Source organism: Manacus candei, unplaced genomic scaffold (assembly GCF_025592945.1).
Source record: "Manacus candei isolate 608988 ecotype Guabito, Panama unplaced genomic scaffold, ASM2559294v1 h1tg000279l, whole genome shotgun sequence".
NCBI lineage: Eukaryota > Metazoa > Chordata > Aves > Passeriformes > Pipridae > Manacus > Manacus candei.
In genome coordinates this window covers 64,743-74,550 of record NW_026138327.1, presented here as the reverse complement: position 1 = coordinate 74,550, position 9,808 = coordinate 64,743, and the positions used below count along the sequence as shown (strand labels likewise).

At 53.3% G+C, this 9,808-nt stretch overlaps 1 protein-coding gene and 1 non-coding gene across 2 annotated transcripts; one reads left to right on the top strand and one right to left on the bottom strand.

The window, feature by feature from the left end:
• Positions 1 to 1,413: 1,413 nt before the first annotated feature.
• LOC127464830 (5'-3' exonuclease PLD3-like) lies at positions 1,414 to 5,602 on the bottom strand. Its single transcript, XM_051775294.1, is given in 7 exon segments — positions 1,414 to 1,589; positions 1,592 to 1,603; positions 2,137 to 2,236; positions 2,551 to 2,856; positions 2,946 to 3,146; positions 4,747 to 4,808; positions 5,383 to 5,602. Coding segments are annotated over 7 exon segments (1,077 nt in total).
• Positions 5,603 to 9,353: 3,751 nt separating this feature from the next.
• Positions 9,354 to 9,426, top strand: TRNAK-CUU (transfer RNA lysine (anticodon CUU)). The gene has a single exon. It is a non-coding gene; the product is annotated as a tRNA-Lys (tRNA).
• Positions 9,427 to 9,808: the final 382 nt, after the last annotated feature.

Below are 9,808 nucleotides of genomic sequence, written 5' to 3'. Positions count from 1 at the left end.
GCCCCACCATCTGCACTGGGGCCCCAGGGCTTCCCTTTCCCAAGCAGCCCCTGCAAAGCCTTGTCAGAGACAAAACTGGGTGACCCGAATCCTGGATGCTTTTAGGAAAGAGGTCTGAACATTTCTTGAACAATGGAGGGGGGTGACTTTTTTATTCTTGACCTTTCCAGTTCTCCATTTGGGGGCAGGATGTCCTCTGGGCCAATGTTTTGTTCCCTTTGCAGTGAGTGCAGCCTCAGAGGGCTGAGCCCTCTCTGGCTGGGCTTGGCCTCTCCTGCAGAGACTCAGGCCTGGCTGGGCTGCCCCAGGCAGACGCTGCAGGAAGAAGAGCTCAGGCCGCCTGGGTCTGGTGTCCCTGGGGCTCAGCCTGTGCCCCATTGCTGGGCAGGGGCTGAGCCCCACCTCTGCCTGGGGGCCTTGGCCAAAGGGCTGCCAAGGAAGAGGCCCAGGAGCCTTGGGGCCTGCCCAGCTTTCCTCCTCCCTGGGGGCTCTCAGGCCTCCCCTGACACCGTGTGGGCCCAAGGCCTTGCTGGCTTCAGGCTCACGGCAGTGCCGTGAGACAAAGCAGCGCCGACAGGGCAGAGCAGAGGAATCGTTGGCCCTGCAGCGTGTACCAAAGGAGTTTTGGGGAGATCTTCCCATTCCCTGGTCTGGAGAGTTCACCACGCCTTCTTTTCTGGGAAAAAGAACAGGCCATGAATTTTGGGTACTTGATTTTAAGGCCTTTTGCCTGCACATAAGGCACAGCAATGGGAAGGAGGCAGCGTGAGGCTGAGAGGTTTCTGTCATGGTTTGTGGGCTTGGGTGAGATTGGGCCAGAATTACAGGACACCTGTAAAATCTGGGCTTTGGGAAAGGTTGGGGAGGGTTGGGAAAGGTGTTCAAAGGGTGGTTTTGCCTGAGGTGTTAAACATGGGAGTGGGTCTGTCTTCCCAATTCCCAAGAGAAGAGATCCCAGAAAGCTCCCATGCAGGTTGTGTTTTAAGGAACAGGAGAAGAGACCGAGGGTAAGGGGTTTCTTTCCTGGAGGGAAGGGCCATTCAGGTGTAGAATGTCTCATTCTGGGTTGTAAATTCTGCGCCATGCTTGAAATTGTTCCCACTCAGCTTTATGTTCTCCAACATCTCCCCCTTCTTTGTTTTCTGAAACGCGGGCGATGTTTGCCTCGATGGAGCTCAGCAGCAACTTGCGCAAACCGAATCAGACATGGTAAAATAGTACAGACAGAAACTAAACCAAAAAGAGGGTTTATTATTTATTATTATTATATTTTGAGGGGGTCTGGGCCAAGCTTTGAGTCTCCAGTGATGATATGGGCACCAAAGAATACACAAAATCCCATTTTTCCCGGTTTTCCCCCCAAATTCTCGGGGAGCAGCCGCTCCAGCCCCCTCTGGGGGAGGGCCCTGGGGGTCACTCTGTGCCGCAGCGGCTCCCCCAGCGCTGGGGGTCTCTGATGTCGACACTGTACTGGGACTCCCAGTCCCGCTGGAAAAGGGCACGGAGCTTCTCCCAGAACGTTCCAGAGCCACCTCCAGGCTGGGCCACGACCAATCCCAAGCCCCCCGTGCGCTGAAAGTAATCCCCGACCAGTTGGATGTGCCTGGGGGGCACCGGGGGAGGTCAGGGAAGGGGTTCGAGGGGTCCAGGGAGAGGTTTGGGGATCTAGAAATGGGTCTGGGGGACTCCGGGAGGGGTTTGGGGGGTCCAGGGATGGGGTTGGAGGGGCTGGGATAGGTTTTAGGGGACTTGGGATGGGTTTAAAGGGGTCCAGGGAGGGGTTTGGGGGGTCCAGGGAGTGGTTGGGGGGGGCCTAAAAGGGGTTTCAGGGTGCTGGAATGAGGCGAGGGGGGTCAGGGAGGGGTTTAAGGGGTCCGGGGAGGGGTTTGAGGGGTCCAGGGACAGGGTTGGAGGGGCTGGGATGGGTTTTAGGGGACTAGGGATGGGTTTTAGGGGTTCTGGGAGGGGTTTGGGGGGTCCAGGCTTGCGGAGACCAAGGAAGGGTTTTAGGGGTATCATCAGGGGTGAGTTTTGTGATTGTAGGGAGGGAAACAGGGAGGGAACCCTCCAAACTCCCCTCCCAGAGGCCCCCAGAATGCCCTGAGACCCCCAGACCCCCCAGAGCCCCTCACTGACCCACGTAGGTCGCCTTGTCTGTCACCATGTACTTGTTGTGGTTCACGCGGGCAAAGGGGATCCGGGACTGACGGGGGTCCTCGGGCACCAGGAACAGCCTCTGGGGGGCACAGGAGACCATCACCCCCCCCCCCAAGGGGCCGTCACCCCCCCCAGGGGTCTACCACACCCCCCAGGGCACTATCACCTCCCAAGGCCACTGTCACCCCCCCAATGACACCGTCACCCCCCCACTGTCTCTGTCAGCCCCCCAATGGCACTGTCGCCCCCCAAGGCCACTCATCACCCCCCTGTCACTGTCACCACCATTACCCCTCAGAGGCCACTCGTCACCCCCCCAACGTCACCGTCACCCCCCAAGACCAGTCATCCCCCCACCTTGGTCACCGTGTCCCCCCTCCCGTTGTCACCCACCACCTGCACGTCGAAGCCGGTGCTGCCGTTGGCGAGGGCGGCGAGGGAGTGCAGGAAGGGGAACATTTGGTGGTTGCTGTGCTCCCAGCACCCCACCAGCAGCCGCACAGCCACGCCCCTCTCCACCATGGCACGGCGCAGCTGTTCGTCGATAGGTGGCCAGAAGCGCTCGGGCCGCGAGAACTCGGTGCCGGGCAGGTAAGTCATCACCGCCACATCCACGAAGGCAGCGGCGCCGTTGATGACGTCCAGCAGTGCGGCCAGGTCGGCAGTGCGGCCCTCAGCGCACAGCGGGGGAGGGGAGCTCTGCCAGGGGTGCCCAGGATGGGGGGATGACCCAACGTGACCCAACAGGACCCAACGTGACCCCCCCCCCCAGCAGGTGGGGTGTGTACGGAGAAGTAGACAGCGGTGTCGGTGCCACTGAGTGTCAGCACCAGCGGCGTCTTCAGGTTGAAGGAGGTGGAGAAATTCTCTGGCCACGGGGATGGGATGGAGGCTCCCGGCACGCCCAGGGCCCAGTAGGCCTCAAAGATCTAGGCCAAGTCCTGGACCAGGCATCTGCAGTTGTAGACAGTGGCACTGACCTCCTTTACCTGTGGTGGGTTTGGGGTCACTCCGTTGGGTTTGGAGCAACCCCGTTGGGTTTGGGGTCACCCCATTGGGTTTGGGGCAATCCCATTGGATTTGGGGTCACCTTGTTGAGTTTGGGGCAACCCTGTTGGGTTTGGGGCCAAGCTGTTGGGTTTGGGGTCACCCCGTTGGGTTTGGGGTCACCCCGTTGGGTTCAGCACCCTCTGTTGGGTTCCCCACCCCGTCCAACCCCACCCCCCTGGGTGAGGGACCTCCAGTCGGTAGGGATGGTGGTTGCCATTGAATTATTGCACCACGGCGAAGAGGTCCCGCGGTAAAGCGGTTTGTTTGCAGTAGCGTTGTGGGGCGTAAACAGAATGGGTTGAGTATACCGGTGAAAAATAACACAGGCAGTGGCGGGGAGCGAACCTAACAAATCAATCTCTTGAAAAGGAATGTCAATAAAATTAAGTGCTGCAATGGTTTGGGCGAGATTTGGAGAATTAAGTGGGATGGCTCCTTTGTTGCGGGTTTGGGATACAAAGGAGTTCCACTCCACAGGGGTGATGGGAATCCCCACGAGGCATGTGCGAAATGGACTCCCCGCACTAGCCAAGGCCAGGCACAAGGTGTCCGTGCCTGTAGCCTTGGCCAGCGTTGCCCACAAGTTTTCTCCAGGCTGACTCATCCACTCCCGCAGAGGTAGCATGCCACAGAGAGGGACGAGTCCGAGGATGACGACGCCGAAGAGCGAAGTTGACTTATCGTGGTTCCTGCACAGTTCACTCGTGATGTATTTTAACACTCTTGGCTGGGACCCACTTTGGCCCGTCCGGACCTGAAATACAGGTGTAGCCCTTCCCCCAGGTGATCAAGGGGAAAGGGCCCGTCCATGTTTCAGTTAGTGGGTCCCGGTACAGGATCTTAGCTTTTAGAGAGGTTACAGTAGTGGAGCTTGATCCAAAATGGCGATCTGCTGGACTTCTGTTTGCGTGAGTGTCTGATTCCTCCAGCAGATTCAAAAAATTTAAAACATACAGAATTTTATCTAATTTCTCTTGGGGGGACAGGCCAATACTCCCCCTTTTTTGTTTTTTTTTAATAAATTTGTGATGTTTTGGTGGGCACGCTCCACTATACCCTGCCCTGTGGGATTGTGAGGGATCCTGGTGGTATGGTGTACTCCCCACTGTTCAAAAAACTGTTTCGTGTCTGCAGACATGTAGGAGGGCCCGTTGTCTGTTTTTGTTTGCTTTGGGACACCCATCCTCGCGAATGCAGACAGAAGGTGTCTTTTTACATCACGGCTCTTCTTACCAAAATACGCGGTGGCCACAGTCATTTTTGAGAAGGTGTCAATGGACACATGCACATATTTTAGTCTGCCAAATTCAGAGATGTGCATGACATCTGATTGCCAGATTTCTAATGCTGAAAGACCTCTCGGATTGGTTCCTTCCGGGACAACTGGCGTGATAATCTGACAATCAGGGCACGTTTTCAAAATTTCCTTTGCTTGCGATAATTTGAGGCCAAAATGTTTCTGTAGTGACCATGCATTTTGGTGGAAGAACTCGTGAGAAATCTTAGCTTGTTGGTGTAAATTGGGAGTAACCACCATACCTGCCAGATGGTCGGTAAGCTGGTTTCCCTCCGCCACAGGACCTGGTAGAGCGGTGTGTGACCTGGTATGGACAATAAAAAAGCCAAATTGTCTATTCTGAATTAAAAATAGCAGTTTAGTCAGCAATTCAAATAAACTCCGATTGGACACATCTTTTAGATATGAATTTTCAATACGTTTGACCACACCAACAACATAGGCCAAATCTGAAACTGTGTTAATTGGCTCACCACAAAAAATTTGGGAAGCTCGCACAACTGCCAAAAGTTCCACAATTTGGGGAGAACCTTGTACTTTATGTATATTGTGAAGCCAATTGTCTTTTTCTCGCCAAATTACAACCGCATTGCCAGTTCTCCCAGAGCCATCAGTGAATATGGTTTTAGCATCTTTTATGGGCAAATCTGATTGAACAATCTTTAGTTTCAGTGGAATTTTGATTAATCTCTGAATAAATGGGCACGCCGGGAGGTGTAGCCGAATTTCTCCCAGGTAGCCTCCGATGGCGATTTGAAAACCGATGGAAGTTTGCAACAGTTGTTCTAGGTGTTCAGAAGTCAGTGGGAGGTAGATAAAATCCAGTTCCTCACCACTGAGTTCTAAACACCTAGTGCGACCTTTGAATATTATCTTACCAATCATTTCTGAGACGGTGGTGATCGTCTTGCCGAATTGGTGCGGGAGGAATATCCACTCCCACAAACAGAAGTCCTTTTTGTCGCCAGTAAACTGGTCTAGAAGGTCGAAAGGCTGTCTCTCTTCCCTTACGATTACCAAGGAGGATGGCAGTCCCTCCATCCTCCTACACGATTGTCTTTCGGACACTTTCTTTTCACCAGTGGATAGGGCCTTCATTGCGTCTGATGTTAAGTGACGAGGGGAGGACAGGTCAGCATCTCCTCGGAGCAGCTCGAACAGTGGGTGCAGATCATCGGTTGTGATCCCCAGCACAGGTCGGATCCAATTGATCGCTCCCAGTAGTTTTTGGAGGCCGTTTAATGTCTGGACTCGCTTGTCAATTTCGATTGCCTGAGGTCTGATGGCTTTTTCTGTAATTTTGAGTCCAAGATACCTCCAGGGTGCTTCCCTTTGAACCTTTTCAGGGGATGTTTCCAGTCCTTTATCTTTTAGAGCCTAAATAGTTGAATTTAACGTTTTATTCACAGCCGATTGAGATTTGGCACAAATCAACACATCATCCATATAATGGAAGATGATCGATTGTGGGTATTTCTGCCGAATTGGACGCAACACTTCTGCCACGTACATCTGACAGAGCGTTGGGGAATTTTTCATCCCCTGGGGAAGCACCTTCCACTGGAACCTGTGGTGAGGTTCACAGGCGTTGATGGCAGGGACAGAAAATGCAAATCAGACCGAATCAGCCGAATTTAAGTATATTTGGAAGAAGCAGTCCTTTATGTCAATGACCACTAGGGGCCATTCAGCAGGGAGCATAGATGGTGACGGCATTCCCTGCTGGAGGGCTCCCATTGGTTCCAGGACCTCATTAACTTTGCGCAGGTCCTGGAGAAATCTCCAGGAACCTGAGGACTTTTGAATGACAAACACTGGAGTATTCCAGGGACTGGTGGAAGACTCCAGGTGTCCTTTGGTCAATTCCTGATTCACTAAATCATTTAAAATCTGCAGCTTTTTTCTTGGTAGGGGCCACTGATCAACCCAAACTGGCACATCAGTTTTCCAGCTCAGTTTGGGGAACTGCATCACTTCAGTGATCCCACCTAAAAATTTTCTTCAGGAGACAGGGTTCTCAAAGAGAGCTCCCACTGCTCCATAGCGTCCTGTCCCCAAAGTGTGATTGGTATGTTCAAGATATATGGTTGGAGGGATGCTGGTCTGCCCTCCGGCCCATAAACAGTAAGTACCTCCTTGCTTCTGACTGGGTATTGTGTTCCCCCCCCGCCGCTAACTTGCACGTATGCCATCTGTGCGGGCCACCCATGCGGCCAGTCCTTGGAGGCGACGATGGTAACGTCTGCTCCCATGTCCAAGAGTCCTTCTACTTTGACTCGCTGCGGATGTCTGGGCTGTGAATAATAGATTTGACATGTTAATAGAGGGCGAGAGGATTTGACAGTTGTTGACCATAGGACTTCCTTCTCGTCCTTCCTCCTCTGCTCCTTGTCGAAAGACAGCACACGCAGCAAGTCATCCATGGATATCATCTTGGCCACGGGAAAACGGTCCTCCAGCTGCACAGGGGGAGCATGAACATATAAACAGACAGCGATGTTAGTATCTGTAAGCCCAGTCAGAAGGGGAGGCACTACCATAGTGCCTTTATCCACGGCTGAAAAGTGTGAGGTAATCAAATAAGTGGCATCAGGGTCGACCGTTGTTGATGGTTGAACCCTGGCGAGTTGCTCATATGAGCTAAGGTGAAGGGAGGGGTGAACAACCGACAAGATGACCCAGGGGAGTGGAGAACACTGGTTCGCCACCGGGACCGGGTCAGGGAGTGGCCGCCGAACTACGGGGTAGCTGGGCGCGATGGTTGGCGCAGAATCGAGCGCACGTGGGGGGCAACTTCTGTCATCGCGCTCCCCCGAGCGCTCAGCTCCCCGTTTCCCGCCGGCCCGCACTCACATGACTGAAGGTCCGGTAGTGACGAAAAGGTTACTCGCTTTCGTAACCTGGGTGATCGGCGCGGAGGGAGAGGTTCACCGTTGATGTTCGTGAGCGATCGGCAGCTGGAGGTCCAGTGCCGTCCCTTCCCGCACCTACGACACAAGGTTTTGGGTAAGTCGGGTGTGGATTGAGACAATTGGGGACAATGTTTTTTAAAGTGTCCCTTCTCCCCACACTCAAAGCAATGGTTAGGACCAGAAAATGCGGCAGCCAATAGACGTGCTTTATGGGAGTTCGATCCTATATTTTTGCACGCTTCTATCATCTCTAGTAGAGTGGGATCTTTCAAAAGCTTAAGTGCTTTCTGGCAGTCCTCGTTAGCCTTTTCGATGAGCAATTTATTAAATAGAATTTCTTGGCATTCTTTTTGAGGAACTTGCCGGGACAAGTCAGGGGACATTCCTGACACCCTCACCCAACACCTCATCCCTGTAATTTAAACTAAGAAGGGAGGAATAACATCTGGAAGTGTTGAGAAACCCGATTAACATCATGGGACTCACACTCTTTACCTCCCAGAGATTCGTTTACCGCCGTCTCAAAGACTTTGTAACAGAGCACGGTCACCCGCTTGATAAGAAATCAGCGAAAGCTCTCGCCAGATGGCTTGACCGCAATGGTCACCAAGTTAGCGATAATACGTCATTTGATAAGTGGCAAGCCATCGGGTTCCAGCTATGGCGGGAGAGCGGCAAGGGTGACCGGTTCGCTAAGGGGGCGCTTATAGCCTGGAGGCTTGTTCTGATGGTGCTTCAGCACCAGATGATGAGCAAGAACATCAGCAATAACATCCAAGGTGCTGAATCCTCCAAGTTGATAGAAGAAAATAAACCAAGTGCAGAGAAGGACATAGAAAACACGGGCAAGGACACTAAGAGTACTGGCACTGACACCTTCCACTCAGACAAGGACACTGCAAGTTTCCATCAAAATGGAGGGAGGGAAAAGAAGGACATCAGCTGTACTGCACAAGATGGCGGGCGGGAGACGGACAGCGAGTCCCAAGATGGCGGGAGGGCGCGAAGAAGAGGATCGCGGTGATTTCGAAATGGCGTCGAGGAGGCGGGGCCCCGGGTTTCGTGGGAAAAATCGACGCAGGAAAAGCAGAGGCGGGCACTTGTAATTCCACCCACAGCGCCGCCTCCGCGAGTGGAGCCCCTTCCCAGACACGCCTTCTTCTACACTCACCTCCACCACTCCAGTCTCCTCCCCAGAGCCATCTCCCTCCCGGAAACCACGGGGTGCAGTGGGCGGGGCAAGGGCAAAGGCCCAGGTCAACATCCGCCAAGATGGCCGCGCCCGTAAGGCCCAGGCCACCGAGGCCTACCCCGCCTGCCGGCATCCTCACTCCGATTGTCACTGGGCGCTGTACTCCCCGGAAGAGCCATCTGCCGCTCCGGATATCTGGAGAGCCTTCCGGGAGGAGGCGGCATGCGCCAAAGACACGGAGTTTTTACGGGCTTTTTCCGTATACAATGACGAGGGTAAAGCACCCGAATGGCATCCAATTTCGTACCCCATGCTGAAAGATATAAAGAAAGCCATTGTGGAGTATGGGTTGGGCGCCCCCTTTACCCTGGGGCTACTTGAATCCTTTTTCTTGGCTTATGCATTAATTCCATTTGACATAAGGGCAGTGATGGGAGGATTGTGAACAACCGTACAAGCCTCTGTTTTTGAGGCGGAGTGGAGAAAGCGAGTAGTAACCTTTGTGAAGAGGAGAGGCATCCCCCCACTGCAAGCCATAGACGTGCTTTATGGTGAGGGAGATTACGCTCGTAGAGGGGATCAAGCACGATTGGATCCTAAATTGTTAGACGAATCTAAAGAATTGACATTAGAGGCTGTAAAGAAGGTGGCCGACACTTATGTGCTGACCCTCTCCTTTACAATGATTAATGAGGGCCCGAAAGAACAATTTACAGATTTCATAACTCGGCTGAAAGAGGCTATTGCCCGGCTAACTCAGTCGGTAGAGCATGAGACTCTTAATGTCAGGGTCGTGGGTTCGAGCCCCACGTTGGGCGCCACTTGCCACGACCCGCGGGGAAAAGGAATGGGGACACAGCACTGCAAAAAGGGTTCGGGACACAGCAGAGGTCCGGCGAAGCAATGCTGATTTTATTGGGGGTAACAGTAACGTATATAGGGCAGGTTCAAGGGTGGAGTTTGGACTAGGGAGGAGTATAAGACTGACAACTCAGGGATGAATGTGATTGGGTAACCGGGCAAGGAGGGGAGGAGTTTTGATGTAACCGGGGTTGTAACTTCTGCGCCATGCTTGAAATTGTTCCCACTCAGCTTTATGTTCTCCAACACTGGGCAGGCTGGGAATTGAGTGGAACCATGGAAAAACCCTTGTTAGAGAGAAAATTGGGTGACCCGAGTCCTGGATGCTTTTAGGAAAGA